The sequence below is a fragment of the Hylobates moloch genome, unplaced genomic scaffold, assembly GCF_009828535.3.
Source record: "Hylobates moloch isolate HMO894 unplaced genomic scaffold, HMol_V3 SCAFFOLD_15, whole genome shotgun sequence".
Taxonomy (NCBI): domain Eukaryota; kingdom Metazoa; phylum Chordata; class Mammalia; order Primates; family Hylobatidae; genus Hylobates; species Hylobates moloch.
This window is the reverse complement of record NW_026652290.1, coordinates 53,236,465-53,255,273: the sequence shown is the minus strand read 5'-3', so window position 1 is coordinate 53,255,273 and position 18,809 is coordinate 53,236,465. Positions and strand designations below refer to the sequence as shown.

General features: G+C 37.7%; 1 protein-coding gene across 3 annotated transcripts in view; it reads left to right on the top strand.

The window, feature by feature from the left end:
* The window catches only part of ZNF638 (zinc finger protein 638), a 98,049-nt gene that overhangs the window by 14,368 nt on the left and 64,872 nt on the right, over positions 1 to 18,809 (top strand). For all 3 annotated transcript variants that reach the window (XM_032178386.2, XM_032178387.2, XM_058428927.1), the window contains 3 exons: positions 3,533 to 5,051; positions 10,474 to 10,535; positions 18,013 to 18,051. In XM_032178386.2, coding sequence (XP_032034277.1) covers positions 3,735 to 5,051; positions 10,474 to 10,535; positions 18,013 to 18,051 — 1,418 coding nt within the window. In that variant the 5' untranslated portion in view covers positions 3,533 to 3,734. Of the gene's footprint in view, positions 1 to 3,532; positions 5,052 to 10,473; positions 10,536 to 18,012; positions 18,052 to 18,809 lie in introns of those variants that run through there.

Genomic DNA, 18,809 nt, shown 5'->3' with positions numbered 1-18,809 from the left:
TTCAGGCATCCATTGGGGATCTTGGAGTGCATTCACCTCAGAGAAGGGGTGACCATTATACTCCTTAAATTTCATTCACAAAGAAAAGGCAACATAATGCTTACTTTTTTTTAACCATTGAAGATATGTTATTTGGCATATAGGTCATAGGCAGATATTTTATTTATATAAATTTTTTGAGACAGGGCCTTGCTTTGCCACCTAGGCTGGAGTACAGTGGTGGAAACAGCTCACTGCATCCTTGACATCCTGGGCTCAAGCAGTCCTCTCACCTCAGCCTCCTGAGTAGCTAGTTGGAAAAAACCAACATGCTTGTTTTTTTCATTTTTGAAAAGATGAGGTCTTACCATGTTGCCCAGGCTGGCCTTGAACTCCTGGGCTCAAAGCAGTCCCCCTGCCTTGGCCTCCCAAAGTATTGGGATTACAGGTGTGAGCCACCTGTATTTTTTTTGTAGAGACAGGAATTCGTCATGTTGCCCAGGCTGGTCTTGAACTCCTGGGCACAGAGCAATCGGCCTGCCTTGGCCTCCCAAAGTGCTAGGATTACAGGCGTGAGTGAGCTACCTCACCTGGCCTCTCATAGACTTTAATATGCTAATAGACATTGTTCCCCTCTAAAAGGCAAGTATGGTGCCCTTCAAACTTTCTTGGCCGGGGAACATCTTTGTAGAAGACCACTCTTAGAGTACTCTAGTATTCTGGAGAATACAGTTTGTCCAGGGCAGTTCTCTTAACCTTCTATAAATGTGTACTTGAATCATTGTAATGAATGTTGGGCACATTAGGAAATACACAGTAGATTTTTGCCTTTAAGGAATTTAAAATGGAGATTGTTCCAAATGATACTTGTTCACAATTCCATTTAGTAATTAGATCACTCTGATTGAAATTTGTTCCTTTGCTGTTTTATTTTGGGGGAGAAACATTATTTGGAAGAGCTTGTGCTTATGAAGTTGTAAGAGGAGTCTTCACCAAATGGAATACGTGGTTCAGAAAGCATCGTAATAACTAGATGATAAACTGCTTACATACGCAATGCGTATCTTTTAGGATTGGGTGAAGACAGTTGTTTTTGGAAGAGATTTTACTATGTAGAAGGTAGGCACAATTTCATATGATTCATGATTGTTTAAAAAGACCGTGAGTTTGTTATAAATGAACGTTTTAACAGAATTTGGGTATCATTGTTTGGTAAGCTTGTGTCTGCAGCTTGTATCTGGTGAATCAAAAGCCTATGTATTTGATGTATTTTTGTGTTTCATTCTTATTTGAAAATTAACCTGGGCATGTTACTAATGCGTACTTTGGATGTGGTCACTTAGATAGTTTAACAAATATTTGAGGATCTTTTGAGTAGGAGTAGGGTTTATATGCTTGGGGGATAAGACTTAGCCATGAACATAAACCTTCAACTGATATTAGGTTGTTGAAAAAGACCATGTGTGTATGAGTGCAAAAACATAAGATAGTAAGAATCCACAAATGGTGCAAGCAATAAATAAAGGTTATTGGATGCCGGGCGACATAGCTCACACCCCAGAACTTTGGGAGGCCAAGGCGAGTGGATCACTTGAGATCAGGAGTTTCAGACCAACCTGGCCTACATGACGAAACTCCTTCTCTACTAAAAATAGAAAAAATTAGCCAGGTAGCATGGTGGCGCATGCCTGTAATCCCAGCTACTCGGGAGGCTGAGGCAGGAGAATGACTTGAACCCGAGAGGCGGAGGTTACAGTGAGCCGAGATTGCGCCATTGGACTCCAGCCTGAGTGACAAAGTGCATCCCTGTCTTTAAAAAAAGAAAAAAAAAAAGGAAAGATTATTGGAAGACTCACTCTTGGCATTGGTAGTCAAGGGAGGTTGAATGGGGGTGACCTTGAAGGATAAATAAAGTCAAGTCAGCGTCCAGGGCAAGGTTTGTTTTTGATTGGAAGAGATGAAGAGAGTTGGGAAGAATAGGAACAAAGGCATAGCAAAAATACCTGATAAAATTAGATTGGTTAGATTGGTTGGACCTTAAACAATAAAGCTAAGAAATGAAGGGAATGGGATATTTGTGGATTTTTGAACAGAGGAGTTGTGTGGTAAAAACGTCCTTTTGCAAAGGTTAAATGTGGCAGCATGCGAAATGATTGGAAGGGATGGTGTTAACCAGATGAAGACCATTTTCCCAGCCAAATTAACAATTACTAACATTATATATAAATAAAGAGAAAAGTGTATAGTAAAGTAATGGATGGAATTGTAGCTTGAACCAGACAGTGATGGTTAGCAAATAGGATCCATGATGTTGATTTTTATAACAATTGTAGATGCCTCAAGATCTCACATTTTCCACCATGCATTTCAATCACACATAAAAGTGAGGTCCTGATAGAAAGCACCAGCATAGTCTACATGCTCATACATTTTTTAATTGCAGGAGGAAAGGCAAGTTATGTGGCTGCTGACTTTGGTTCTGAATGGTAGCTAAAGTACTGTTTTCTGAGAAGAGTGTTGAAGTGGGTAGTACAGTCTGATGACCAGTTAAAACTGGTCAGCAACCAGTTTTAACTAATAAAGTGCCTGGAAACTGTAAGATACTTTTGCTCACATCTGTTAATGGTTAAGAGCACAGATTACTGGACCAGATAACCTTGAATACAAATCTCAGCACAATCACTTGTCTTTGTAAGTTACTTTACCTGTGTGTGCCTTAGTGTCTTCCTCTGTAAAACTGTACATATCTCAGGACTGTTGTGAGCATCAAATGACCCATTCCATTTAAAGTTCATAGAACGCTGACTGACACATGGACAGTGCTCTATAAAGTTAATTATTATTGTCATCCATATATATTCGTCTATACCGCGACTGTGGAGGGAATCCAAGGGAAGGGTTACTGGTTTTGTTACGTATTATGTTCTATGTTATAATGAATTCCATGCCATTGCATACTGTTTTCTTAGACTCTGTAGTCAAGTTATTGGAAACAAATTTTTATCTTACAAGAAACAACTGTTTAATAATAGGAACATAAGTGTAGTTTAATTGCCTTATGGGATTTATTAGATGTCAAGGCTGATTCCAAGGAAGATTGTGTTTTACAAAAATGGGTCTTTTAGGCTTACGGTTCTTATTTTCATTATTTGTATATCTGATAACATGCATATTAAATATGTGTGCATTTGTAAGTATTTTAATGCCTTCATCTTTTTTTTCCCCAGTATTACAGCGTGAAATAAATTCCCAGTATTTTTCAAGATTATGTAAAAGGAGTTGTAATTACTGCTCAGCACCTAGGACAGCACCCAGTGCAACACAATGTACATGAACTCTGTCTTGAGGTTTGGGGCTTGTGTTCTGCATTCAGGAAAGAAAAGAAGAGAAAGTTTTTGGGAAATTTAAATCCTCGTAAGCCCTTACTCTGAAAGTATATGAAATGCAGAATGGTTTCATGGCTTTATTTCAAAATGTTTTACACTGGCTGTAGAACCCACTTCATGAAGTAGTTTGAGTTAAAATGATCTAATATTTGTGTTTTAACTTTCAGCTTTGTGTTATTCTTGGAAAATTTCGCACCACTTGTGAATTCCTTGAACCTGGGCATTGCAAACCCACTTCTGTTGGGCCCATCTCCTTTGCACTTTGCTCAGATTAAGACTCAGTTGGCGCTTCAGCAGCTGAATGCCGTTGCCTCACATGGTTCAACACCACCTTATACTTTATTAAATCAGGCTTTCTTGAAAATAGCCATGTCGAGACCCAGGTTTAATCCTCGAGGAGACTTTCCACTTCAAAGGCCACGAGCACCTAACCCTTCTGGGATGAGGCCTCCTGGACCATTTATGAGGCCTGGATCTATGGGTCTCCCAAGATTTTACCCAGCAGGGAGAGCACGTGGAATTCCACACAGATTTGCTGGCCATGAATCTTATCAGAACATGGGACCACAGAGAATGAATGTTCAGGTAACTCAACACAGAACTGATCCAAGATTGACCAAAGAAAAACTGGATTTTCATGAAGCACAACAGAAGAAGGGGAAGCCTCATGGTAGCCGATGGGATGATGAGCCTCATATATCTGCATCAGTGGCAGTGAAACAGAGTTCTGTAACACAGGTTACAGAGCAGAGTCCCAAAGTACAGAGCCGCTATACAAAAGAGAGTGCCTCAAGTATCTTAGCAAGTTTTGGATTATCTAATGAAGACCTAGAAGAACTTAGTCGCTATCCTGATGAACAACTAACTCCTGAAAATATGCCATTAATTTTGAGGGATATAAGAATGCGAAAAATGGGGCGCCGATTACCTAATTTACCTTCTCAGAGCAGAAATAAAGAAACACTTGGTAGTGAAGCAGTTTCAAGTAATGTGATCGATTATGGGCATGCAAGCAAATATGGCTACACGGAAGATCCACTTGAAGTACGTATTTATGATCCTGAAATTCCAACTGATGAAGTCGAGAATGAATTTCAGTCACAGCAGAACATTTCTGCATCTGTTCCCAATCCAAATGTGATATGTAATTCTATGTTTCCTGTTGAAGACGTATTTCGCCAAATGGACTTCCCCAGTGAGTCCTCCAATAATCGGTCCTTTTTCTCAGTTGAGAGTGGAACCAAGATGTCAGGCTTACACATTTCGGGAGGACAGCCAGTCCTTGAACCCATAAAATCTGTCAACCAATCCATTAACCAAACAGTTAGCCAGACAATGAGTCAATCTCTGATTCCTCCATCTATGAACCAGCAACCTTTTTCGTCGGAATTAATTTCATCTGTAAGCCAGCAAGAGCGGATCCCACATGAACCTGTGATTAATTCATCTAATGTACATGTTGGATCAAGAGGAGGTAAAAAGAATTACCAGTCACAGGCTGACATTCCCATTCGGTCTCCCTTTGGTATTGTGAAAGCATCCTGGCTACCAAAGTTTTCACATGCTGATGCCCAGAAGATGAAGAGACTTCCAACTCCTTCTATGATGAATGATTATTATGCAGCATCTCCAAGAATATTTCCACATTTGTGTTCTCTGTGTAACGTAGAATGTAGTCATTTGAAGGTGAGTGTTTTTCAAAAAAGATCACTGTATAATGATGCTCAGCGCCAAAGTTTTCTCTAAATTCTGATATGTATGCTGCTGTTAACTAGGCATTAAGGAAATGGCAGAAGGTAATTTTAATTGCAACCTCAATACATAGTTGTAATCTTAAGTAGCCCTGGCCTTAGTACTGAATTGAGTATTAGGCTTACTGTATTCCTATGACCGGGCACACCATATTTTAATAGTTTGTCCATTTATTTTGAACTTTTAGTTATCCCATTTACACAACGTAAAATGTATGTAACTTAAGCTGTGTACTTATAAGACAGTGTCACATGGAATCACCTTTCTCTAAAAAGATCTGTTAGTATAAAAATACAAAGAGACGGTATAACCCATTTGTACTGAAGTGATGGTATAACCCATTTGTAATGCACACATTTAAGAGACAGTATATTATAGCCTTGCACATATATACCTGTCTTGGGATAAAGACAATTAATGCTGATTTAAATATTTCCTGACTTTATGTAGACTAGTGATTTTTAGTATTTTTTGAGAAGAAACTTTCTAAAATAACTTCATAGCAAAAATAAGTCAACGTGCAGTAATTATTCTGGGACCAGCTGTGGACTCAGAAAATAGTGTAAGATGATAGAAATTTGTAGAGAAAAATCTTTAAAAAATAAAGAAGATTTAGGTACTTTGATAGTATAGTTAGAAGGAAGTATTTTGCAGAGGCAGTAAAGTGTACTATAATGTAGAACATACTGTTCAGTCGTAATCATTGGTAGATTTGAGCAGGAATTTCCAAGTAAATTTTATTTACTTATGTATGGTTGGCAATCACTGTTTCTTCTATTTAGTAATGTGATTTATAGATTTAGATTGTAAAAGGTCAGAAGGGAATATACTAACATAGGAAAAAGCTTTGATTCAAGGCCATGGCCTGCAATTGGTTGTATACTTAGGCTTAAAAATCTATGTGTTAATGCTCTTGTTCTTTTCTTCCAGTGCTGCCTTTTGATTTTCTTTTCATTATTCACTCACTAGGTTTTTGTCAACATGAATCTGATAATTAGATCTGTTGCTATTTTCTTAAGGTTAACTCCAGCGAAAGAAAGCAGCATTCTACCCCATTTTAGCCAGATGTGCCAAATTCTATTAAAATAATAGTTGCCTTATTCCATCAGAAGGGATAGCAAAGTCCTTACAAGGGAAAGTCTTAGAATAATTCATATCACCTAATTGTAATCTGTAAGTAGCCCTGGCCTAAGTAGTGAATTGAGTGTTTGTCTGTCTGTATTCTTGTGACTGGGCATACCACATAATTTTTTAAAATTTATTTTGAACTTTTAATTAATCATAATGAATCCAAGAAAATACATCTGTAAATGAAGAACTTGAAGTTTTGTATTCTGTAGAGTAGAAAAGGTGTACATTTAGTTTAGTATGTACTTATGGATACCAGTTTTGTACTTGACTCCAATTAGGTACTGGGGCAGAAGTCAGGAACTGTGTAAAATTTTAGATGTTATTAAGCAGTTTATTCAGTCTTATCGAGGAGAGAAATTATGCACCCAAGACATTTAAAACAATTAGAAGGCAACAAGTGGTTTTGTGATTTATTTAACTTGTTTGGATATGCTATAGGGGACAGAGATTTCTATCTTGATTTCAGGCGTGTATCACTCAGGCCAGCATCATCAATTTACCAATTTAATCATTACCAATTTACCAATGTAATTATTTTAACTATTGTATTTGTAGCAGTATGTGTTTAAAAAGAAGTATAAATATGCATCCTGACATCAAAAGACTTTCATAGCCTAGACTAATGGAATGACAGTTACTAAATGCACTAAGTCTGTCTTGACTAGAATGATGTAGGAGAGAAGACTTCATGGAGTAGGTTGAAGATGGGCCTTGAATTGAGGCTTTAGATATACCTGTATAAGGAGGAGGAGGGGGCCGGGTGCGGTGGCTCACTGCCTGTAATCCCAGCACTTTGGGAGGCCGAGATGGGTGGATCACTTGAGGTCAGGAGTTCAAGACTACCCTTACCGACATGGTGAAATCCCATCTCTACTAAAAATCCAAGAATTAGCCGGGTGTGGTCATGCACACCTGTAATCCCAGCAACTCAGGAGGCTGAGGCGGAGAATCGCTTGAACCCAGGAGGCAGAAGGTTGCAGTGAACGGAGATCGCGCCACTGCGCTCCAGCCTGGGTGACAGAGCGAGACTCCATCTCAAAAAAAAAAAAAAAAAGAAAGAAAAAGAGGAGGGATGGCAACAACATACAGAGAGGCAAAGGTCCAGAGAGAAGACTACATTTCATTGTGGTAGGAGGCAGTTGGGAAGGAGTGATAAGCATATTAGAAATAAGTATGAAAGGCCTTGAAGAGCTAGCCTAGGAGTTTAGACTTGAGGTGAGAGGCATTAGAAAGCTAAATAAGTTTGATAAGTGAAGTGACATGTTAGAAGTATATTTTAGGGAGACCTGACTGAAGTATGCAGGGTAAATAGAAATGAGATGATGTGGAGTAGGACTTCCACTTGGAAGCTTCTTTAATTGTTCAAGTATAAGATGGTAAAAACCTGGGTTAATAGGATAAAAGTAAAAATTTGAGAGGAAAGGAAATCATTTAGTCATCATTAGAGCTCACCTAGATTGCCGTTAAAAAACACACACACCTTTTAACAGACAGCACAACAGAATGGGGCTCATCTAAGTAATGAATTTTTCACTGCTAAGTGGCCAAATGATAGGGATTTGTGAAGATGGATTTTGATGGTACACACTGCCTCTCGTTTCTGTGATATATTTTGCAGCCTCGTAAGTGTTCCTGTGTGTGTATATATGACAAATATGAAGCCAATAAATGTAAATTACCAATTGTAAACTTTTTCCTACTGAGTAAATCTGACAATATGTATATTCCCCACCTTCGAGTCTTTGAAACTATAGCTGTGAAGATGTACTTTGAGAACGTGAAATGTATTTGCTTGTTAAATTGGGGTTCAGATTTTAAAGGAGAAACTTCCCTTGGTTTAGAGCTGTGTCATAATGACTGAAATAATTCAGTTTGAGAAAGTACCGACAATAAAAAACTGATGAGAATAGTGAGTGAGCCCTGACACGAGTAGGTATTTTCAGTTTCATTCTGAGCCTGCCTAATTCTGTACAGTCCTTGCAGCATCTCTTGCTAGTAGGTAATTATCACTTTTTCTCTGGGGAGGTAGTGCTGCTTTTGGACTATTATCTAATGTGGAATCTATTACTAGAGAGTCTAGAAGTTGGGGGTGGGATGGGTGTATTTACTGAACTTAAGTAATGTCAATTTGTGAAGCAAGCGTAAGAGAATGTGTGTATGTGTGTGTTGAACTGAGAAGAGTATATCTTAAATAGGGCAGCCATCATCTTCAGGTGATAGTTGCTATAAGAATGATATCCTGTATTACTGTATCTTCCTATTTTTTCAAGAAAAGCTGGAAATCTGGATTTGGGGGTAAAAATCTCTGGATTATTAAATGTTGGCAACATATTCAGATAAAACACTTTATGGTTCAAATAAATCATGCCCAACCCACTGCCTGCACCAGTGTGTCTGTTTGATGTAAACAATGTCCAATTAATATTAAAAATATGGGTTTTAGTACTACTAGAGAATCTTCTTCTAGCTTTCTATTTGTATTATTAAACAGGATGTACAAACATTTCTTTTTGTAGTCCACAATCAGTTCCATGGCTTAATGAAATAGTTTAGGATTTGTCATACCTTGTTGCTGAGTTTAAATTGATGCTGAGCATTGCAAATCAGTGTACCTTCATTCAGATAGCTCTTGCCAAGGCAGAATTCAAAATTATTGTCAACCGTGGTTTTAACTGTGGAAACTTCTAATGACCTAAACTAAAATGTGTTTCAAATGGAAACAAATAATAACATTTTCCTTAAGCAAAGTGTTGAAATACAGAGTTATTAAGTTTTCTGCCTTTCCAAATGCTGGAGGAACAGTAAAACATTGAGTAACATACATATTGCTTTTAACTAATTGTTTCACCTTGGAAACTGTATCTTTGTAAACTGTATTGGCTTTTTTTTTTTTTAACCAGATGTGTCTTCCAGAGTTATTTATGGGTACACATTGTAATTTTAGGACAGATTGATTTGTAAATGAAGTAATGTATAAGAAAGCATTTTGGGCTGGGCATGGTGGCTCACGCCTGCAATGCCAGCACTTTTGGTAGGCCAAGGCAGGTGGATCACCTGAGGTCAGGAGTTCGAGACCAGCCTGACAAACATGGTAAAACCCTGTCTCTATTAAAAATACAAAAATTAGCCAGGCTTGGTGGCACATGCTTGTTAATTCCAGCTACTAGGGAGGCTAAGGCAGGGGAATCACTTGAACCTAGGAGGTGGAGAGTGCAGTGAACTGAGATCGCCTCATTGCACTCCAGCCTGGGCAGCAAGAGTGAAACTGTCTCAAAAAAAAAAAAAAAAGAAAGCATTTCGTTAATTGTAAAGCTCAAAGCTCTATATGTAAGGGATATTGTATCTTTGAAATGTTTTTGCTTTTAAATTTTGAAAATAGATTTGATCAGTAGCGTTTTCTCCCATGTTTTTCCTAATTTATTTGCCAATATAGTGAGTACCTTGTATGGAATGGTACTGGTCTATCAGGTAGCATTATTTTATTTTATTTTATTTTTGGAAACGGAGTCTCGCTCTGTCGCCCAGGCTGGAGTGCAGTGGCATGATCTCGGCTCACTGCAAGCTCCGTCTCCCGGGTTCACGCCATTCTCCTGCCTCAGCCTCCCGAGTCGCTGGGACTACAGGTGCCCGCCACCTTGCCCGGCTAATTTTTTGTATTTTTAGTAGAGACAGGGTTTCACAGTGGTCTCGATCTCCTGACTTTGTGATCCGCCCGCCTTGGCCTCCCAAAGTGCTGGGATTACAGGCGTGAGCCACTGTGCCCGGCGGCATTTTTTGATTGTTGATTTTGTTAGCGTGAATTTTAGAGGTATTTATCATTGAAATATTGTATTTTGAAGATGCTGTTTCACAGATACCATTTTACTTATAGATTTTTTGGTGTTTTCTGGTGTGTTGTTTTTATATTTGCAGTAAGTTTTTTCTGATCCATGCTTTTATTTTCTCCAAGTTTATATATTGATTTCAAAATGAGCATCCACGAGTATGATTTTTAAAATGTTTTCTATACTAAAATATTTTCAAATGGGATCAGTGAGGTATGGTATTAAGTGCATTTGTTTCAAGGCCTTTAATTTTTGTGAAAATTTTACTGAGCAGCCAAATGCTGTTTATGAGTACGTTTGTTTAATTTTTGAAAAGAAATTCTTTGTCTTTTTTAAAAGCCTAATTCATTAGTCAACATGAGGAATATTCTAATTTCAACACTTTTCTCCTTTTACAATAGGATTGGATTCAGCATCAAAATACGTCTACTCATATTGAGAGCTGTCGACAGTTACGTCAACAGTAAGAACATTTTTTTCTTTTATTATAGATAGCATATTTACAAAATAGTTAATGTTCAGATGTGACTGTTAAATACCCTTAGTATAATACTTTGGAGAAAAATATTTTTGGAAAGCTATTGTCTTTTAAAAATATTAGTTTTGTGGAAGTATATTTAATATTTTTCCAAAATGGTAGAATTCAATATATCCTTTGCTCTGACACTTTTCTGACTTAATTCCTAGTAGGTAAACTTTTTATGTCATTAGTTCATTCTTTGCTGGCTTACCTTCCCCAGGATCTTTTATCTATATCAGAGCAGGTATCCTTTCTTCTCCTATCTCCACCTCTTCCCATAGGACAAATAACTGAAAATCAGTGCAAACCAAACACCAGTATTCAATTTTGGACCTAAAGCTCTTCTCTGACTTAGAACCAGTTTTCAGAATATACCTTAAGTAAGGGATGGACAAGCTAGATGTTTTACTTCCTTAACCTTGGCTCTTCAATTCTTCCACCTTTTTCTTAAAGACAGGGCACCTGTGAAGGTTTCCTTACTGGCCACAGAGGTGAAAAAGTGTGATTTTAACACTGTGTTCCTGTATCTCTTGGAGTAACATCAAATTAAACTCTGTCTTCCTTAGTACCATGAAACAGTTCCTAGCCACCAGACTGAGAGTAACATGTTATTGGGCAAATGGATTTGAGATTATTATTGAGAATCCTTTTGGTCGTAAGTGATTAAAGTTGCAGATTAGTTGCAGTGGCTAATGACTGTAATCTCAGCACTTTGGAAGGCTGAGGCAGGTAGGCTTGCTTGAGCTCAGGAGTTCAGCCTGGCCAACACAGCAAGATCTTGTCTCTACCAAAATAAAAATAAAAAAATCAGCCAGGCATGGTGGTACACATCTGTAGTTATAATATTTGGGAGGCTGAGGTGGTAGCATCACTTGAGTGTGGGAGATAGAAGCTTCAGTGAGCCATGATTGTGCCACTGCACTCTCTAGCCTGGGCAACAGCCTGTTCCAAAAAAAAAAAAAAAAAAAAATTTTTTTTTTTTTTAAAGTAAGAGAATTTGCAAGCTCACTTAACTGGGAAGCTTAAATGAGGTTGGTGGTTCTATTAATAAGTTTCAGGAGCCAGCTGTATTGGATGCTCAGATAAAAATTGGTGTCAGAAATACTTCTTTCTTAGCTGTTGTCTTTTGCATTGGCCTTATGAAATCTTGGACACACTTCTTTCACATAGCAAAATGGACCCCACGGTTCTGGATATAAGTGATCTGTATAGCTGGCATTTCTAGGAGTTTTTTTTGTTTTTGTTTTTGTTTTCCTTATCCCACCCCTCACTCACCCTGTGACACAGCCTCGGGAGGTTCTGAGAACATATGCCTCCCGTCTGACCTTTTTCCTTTAAAGCAACTTCTTTCTCCATAACTCTGTCAGAAATCCTTGTTTTGATTCTTCTGGTTCAATTTTGGTTAGTTGTCCATCCCTAAACGCATTATAGTGGCTGTGGGAATAGGGTAGTCCATCTTGGTTTGTGTCATATGTCTACTGGTGTTGAGAGTGAAATAAGCGTCATCTGGATCTTAGGCACTAAGACTGGAAATTGGGTTACTACCCTATATAGATGCTGTAAAGACAAACATAGGTTATCATGGGGAGATAATTTGTTACCTGAATTGGATATGCCTTACTGCCACTGTAAGGAATACAGTCGAAAATCGAAAATCTCTCCTAAGCAACATTTTCCCACAGGTACCCAGTGGGATGTCTTAATTCTTACGAAGGTGAATTTTTAGTTGGGTGGGAGTGAGTTACTTATTTTAGAGAGTCATTCATGCTAGTAAGAGGATTATAACAACGTTAATTTACTTGAGCAAACAGCACGTATATACCTATTAAAGCCTTTATTGTAGGTAAGCCTATTATTTTTTTCATGTACTTAGGACCCTGATTTAAAGCATTTGCTTTCCATGCCTGCTACTTTAATGTTCTACTCTATTTATTTTTTAACCGTATCAAGTGTATTTTGGTTCTCCACAGAGATGAATAGGGGAGATATATATAAATATAAGCGTACCTCATTTTATTGCACTTTGATTTATTGTACTTCCCATAATTTGCCTTTTTTACAAATTGAAAGATTGTGGGAACCCTGTGTCAAGCAAGTCTATTGATGCCATTTTTCTTTTTTTCTTTTCTTTTTCTTTTTTCTTTTTGACTTAAACTGGGAGAGAATAAATTTCTATTTACAGTCCAGAAGTCTGAAATCATGGTGTTAGCTGGGCCGCCATTCCCTTCCGAGGCTCTGGGGGAAAATCTGTTCCATGCATCTCTCCTAGCTTCTAGTGACTGGGGACAATCGTTGACATTCCTTGGCTTGTAGCCCATCAGTCCTATCTCTGCTACTGTCTTCACACCACCTTCTGTTCTCTCAAACCTCCCTATGCCCTGCTATTAGAAGGACACTGGCTATTGGATCTAGGGCCCGTTGGATAATTCAGGATGATTTCATCTGAAGAGTTTCAGTTTGATTACATCTGTAAAGATCCTTTTCCAAATCAGGTAACATTCACAAGTTCCAGGGGTTGGAACATATATGTGTATGTATCTTCTGGGGAGTACCATTCAAGAATCCATCTTAATCAGTTTCCCCAAATACCAAATCGCTCTCTCGTCTGGGCCTTGAGCAGTGCTTTTGCTGCCAAAAGCTATCAAGAGCTGAAGCTGAAAATGAACAGTGTGTGTATTAGCACCTGTATGCTGGTAAGAACTGCAACTGGATATATCCTTTGACCTGGCATCCTCTTGGTCAGTTTCCACTTTTTCCTATTGTGGGGCTTAAGGGTTCTTTCGTTATACAGGTAACTGTGGTTTGAAATTTAAAATAACAGTATATCTTTCCTAATTCTCCAGGCTGTGTCTCCTAACCAGGCCTCATGATGCCTTCACAGTTTCTTTCCTTCTGCACATTTTTCTCCACCTGGCCTCACTCTGATCACAATGGCAGATCCAGGGCCTCCTCCTTTTCTTATCTCTACTGGGCCAGTCAGGACTCTTTCCTATCGGTGCCATTTTTCTAACAGCATGTGCTCACTTTGTGTCCCTGAGTCACACTCAATAGTATTTCAAATTTTTGCATTATTACTATACCTGTTATGGCAATCTGTGATCAGTGATCTTTGATTTTGACTTGCCAAAGGCTCATGATCATCAGTATTTTTTAGCAATAAAGTACTTTTTAATTAATGTATGTACATTTTTAAAAACATGCTATTGTACAGTTAATAGACTGGCATAGTCTAAACGTAACTTTTATTTGCACTGGGAAACCAAAAAACTTCTGTGACTCGCTTAGTGTGATGTTCTAGAACTGAATCTACAGTATCTCTGAGGTATGCCTATGTATTGATATATGAGAGAGGATTTACTAGGGGAATGGGCTTACACAATTATGGAGGCTGAGAAGTCCCACAATATGCTGTCTGCATGTTGAAGACTCTGGGTTTCTGGTAGCGTGGCTCAGTCCAAATTCAAAAGCTTCCAAACCAAGGAAGCTGATAGCATAATTCTCAGTCTGAGGCAGAAGGCCCTATAGCCCCAGGAGCCTGCTGATGCAAGTTGCATAGACCAGAGGCCAAAGAACTTGGAGTTCTGATGTCCAAGAACAAGGAGGAGAAGGGCATCCCGCTCTGAGGGAAGGAGGGGTGGAGAGAGGGAATTCCACCTTCTTCCATCTATTTGTACCATCTGGGCTCCCAGCCTGTGGCGTGATGCCTGCCCGCATTGAGGGCAGATCTTCCTTACTCAGCCCACTGACTCAGAGACTAATCTTCACTGGAAACACTCTCACAGACACACCAAGAAACAATACCTCACCAGCCATCTAAGCATCCCTCAATCTAGTCAAGTTGACATCCAGAATTAACCATCACATCCAGGTTGTATGCACTTGAATAATTGCTTCATGACTTTCTCTCCACTGCAAAATCATTTAATAAATAAATTAGATTTGGTTAGGTGCTTGGGCTAAGCATTCTTTATTCTTTTAAGCTGTGTTATGGGGATATTCCTTCTTTCTACTCATTCCTCCATTGATGTATATTTAGATTTTTCTTTTCTTATGGCTTACTCTCTCTGGCGCTTTATTGGACCTTTCTGGATTATGACACGAGTAGTTGAGGAAAGATACAGTGCATCAGAATTTTAGTGTTAAAAATAGGTAATTATGCTATGTTTATTGTGTGCTGGGCATTCTTAGTGCTTTACATAATTGATTTAGTCTTCAAAACCATCTACAAGGTGTTAAGTATAAGGATTATTCCTAATTTTATCAGTGAGAGAAGTGAGGCACAGAGACAATTTCCCTACCATCCTGCAGCACATAGTTAAACGGAACTAGTTTAGCTCATGGGCCTTTATTTATCTTATTTATTTACTCTTTTATGGCTTAAAAAATTTTCAGAATAAAATATTGAAGAGAAAAAGGAAGAAAAACATTTATATGTTCATCTATATTCACCATTTGTTAATATTTGCTTTATTATATCTTCATACATTTTTTTCTGAACTATTTGAAAATAAATTGCAGACATTATGAGATGTCATTTGTAAATTCAGCATCTATCTCTGAAGTATAAGGACGTTGTTCTGCATAACCACAATACAACACATTTAAGGAGATAACAATAATTCCACATTTCCTTCTAATATATAAGCCAAATTCATATTTTCCCATTTCTTTTCCGAATGCCTTTTATAACTCTTCTTGTCTGCCCCATCCATACCCCCTGTCCAGTATTCAGTTAAGATTTATGTATTACAGTCTCTTTTAATCTAGAATAGCCTACTCTTTGTTTTGTTTTTTGTTTGTTTTGTTTGTCATCTTTTTTTTGTTTGAGAAGGATGTTTTTATGGTGTTGATTTTTTTCCTTGAGATGTCTGGGAAACTTGTTGAGTGTCCCACTTTCTATAGTTTCCTATTTGTTTCCTTAGCATTAAATTCACTGAGAACATTTTTGTTGCAAATACTTCATTGGTGATGTGTATTTATTGCATCACATTGGGACAAAGATAATATCAGTTAACTAGGTCCTTGCTCTTAATAGTTACGTTATACCACCTTTGTTAGGAGCGTTATTGCTTCTGAAGCTCATTTTTGACTAGTTGGGCAGTATAGAGGTGTTTCCAGATTCTGCTTGCAGAATGTATACATGCTTTATCTTTCTACCTGGGCAGCAGAGATGAGAACATGTGTTACCTAGTGAACAGGTCTAAACTTGGTGAACCTGAACCTAGTGAAGATCAACAATATTATTTATTACTATCTCAGCTCACTGCAACCTCCACCTCCTGGGTTCAAGTGATCCTCCCACCTCAGCCTGCTGAGTAGCTAGGACCACTGGTGACTGCCACCACGCTCAGCTAATTTTTTGTATTTTTGGTAGAGACAGGGTTGCCAAAGCTGGTCTCAAACTCCTGAGCTCAAGCGATCTGCCTACCTCAACCTCCCAAAGTGTTGGGATTACAGGCATGAGCCACTGTGCCCAACTGTTATTACCAGTTCTTGAATATTAGTATTCAAGCTCTTGTGTGCCCAACTGTTATTACCAGTTCTTGAATATTAGTATTCAAGCTCTTGTGAACCATAAACTAGAGAGCTCTGGAAATTTAATAACTTTGATGTGTTGTTAATCACCTTCATTTTCAGCATGTACATGTGAGAAAGCTAAGGCTTACACATACTAAGTAATTGGCTTTAAGTTTCATAGCCATTAAATGACAGCACCTACAGTGAAACCCAGTTTTGTTTGATGATAAAAGATTTGCTTTGAATCACTGTAAGACTAGGAATTTATCTTCCTGGATGGTACAGAGCAATGAAAGTTTTTAGAAGTGTGGAAATAGATGGAACAAAATTATCCGTATGTTGGGAATTGTTGACACTAGGTGATGGGTATGTTGGATTAAAGTTAACTTTTTTGTCTTCACAGTTTGTCCTCATAATTAAAAGATGCTCCAGACAATATATCTATTCTCTAGGAAGAATGAGGCAGAAGCTTTCTCAGATGTCCGTCAGGGGTTTTGTACCTATGTCTCATTGGTTAGAACTTACCACTGGCTATCTTCTAGAGATAGTGGGAAAGCAAATATTTAGCTTTTTTAGCCATCGTAGTAAAGGCAAACAAGGGAAAAGGGAATTGAGAATTGCTGTGGGGTTAGCTCATTAACAATGTCTGAGGCAAATAGCAACCAAGACAAACCACTTTAATTTTGAGCTAACTTTATTTTCCTTCTAGGTGATTTGTCAGAAGTTTGCTGCCTCCATTTCCTTACCTGGCTTCCACCTTGCTCCTGAAATTATATTCTTAAATGTAGTGATTTATTTATTTAATATAATCAGCATGTCCAGATGCCTCTTAGAGTTCAGATTTTCTAGAAGTTGAGAGTGAAGATATAGCCTTTTTCTTAGGCTTCTATGATAATACTGTTTCTCCTACTAGTTTTTCCGTGATTACTCCTTAATCCTTTATTGTTTTTTTTTTTCTTTGCTTTACTCTAAAGTTGTTGATGTGCCTAAGATTCTGTCCTCGGCTCTCTTTTTTCCTATAAACTCCATCTTGTGTTAGTCTCACTCTTAGGGCTATAATTGTGGCTTCTACATGCCTGGTTTCTAAATATCTCAGCTCTCATCTTTTCCCCTAATTCCAGATACTCCTTTACGCGTGTTCTGAAAACATTCCTGTTATCCTCTCTTAAAAATGTTCGTTAAGTTCCCATTGTTTTTTTCCTATGTGTAACCTCATTACCTGATTTTAAGGCTCTTCGTAATTTGTCTGTACCTGAAACAACAGACAGCCTGTCCAAGTTTCCCCCTTTATAATTCCTTTTCATCATTTCTGTGCTGTAGCTAGACCATTTCCTGGAACAAAACACCAATGTTTTGCCTCCAATCTTAGTTTACATATTGCCACTGCATGAAATCTTAACCTGATCCGTTCCTATTAATAGATCTTTGTAAGGGCTACTTGAAAAGCAAACCCTTTCTGTGAGTTCTCTCCTGATTCCTCACACTGGACATACGTTTAAGAGGACTACTTGGTGCAAGTTAAGGGGCACCATTCATGTTTATTCTGTGAGTTGCCACATGGAATATGATAAGAGTGGTGTTCCCTAGAGTTCTGTAAAGTAGATGAACTGTCTTCTCTCTTTTAACCCTTAACCTAAGCTTGTATCTTGTACGTCTTAACACTTTTGTGCATATGCTGGCCGTTTTACTTAAATGAAAGTTTAGGCCGTTAAAGTATGGGGATTGTGTTTCCCTGATACACCTATTAGCATAATACTTTGATTATTTATTGAATTAAACACTCAAAATATTTTATTTCCAATAAAGGTTGTGAAAAGTCCTTTCGATATATTACAGGTAAAGATTAATTCAGCCTTTCAGTCTTATTTTAGCTGTTAGTTAATATTGTTTATTTTCAAAATAGGTATCCTGATTGGAATCCTGAGATCCTCCCATCAAGAAGGTAATTTTTAAGAATAGTAATATTATTAAAACTTGATTGTCTTTTAAAAGTAAACAGTTAATTTTAAGAAAGTGATTCTTTTGAGTTCTACTTCTGCCATTTTAAACAATAGGCAAATGCAAAAACCTCTATGAATCTTTAACTTATTCCAGCTTAAATGTGACACAGCCCCTCCCCTGATCTACTTTCTTTAGCCTTTTCTGAAAATATTTTATTGTGACATTATTATTTTATGTTTATGACATCTTCTCTTGTAAATGCCTTGAATGCTAGGAGTGGTGTTATTAAGTTCTGTATCCCCTAGGGGATTCTACTCAGGTGATGTGTGTACACACACGTACACACACATAGAGAAATCAAAGTCATATTTATAGATGGCATAATCTTTCAGGAAAAAATGATTGAAAACGTCTGTTTATGTAAATCATTTCCTAAATTCTTTACATAATTTAATACTTTGAAAACGTAATTGGATATAATGTTGGTACAGGAAAAACCAGAGAAATTCATTATCGTATTCTTCTGTAAACTAGAAAACAGACATCCAAGCAGATGGAGGGCTGATAAACTTCTGATTGTTTCTTATTTACCTATAAGGCTGAATTACATCATAACAAACAGATTTTTAAGTACATATCTTTTATCAGAGTTTGGTATTGTTAACAGTCTGTTTTTAACAAGGTGTACTTCTGTCATTTAGTATCATTTAAATTTACATTAAATTGCTGATCACTTTCTTTTTTCCCCCCTGCTTGTAG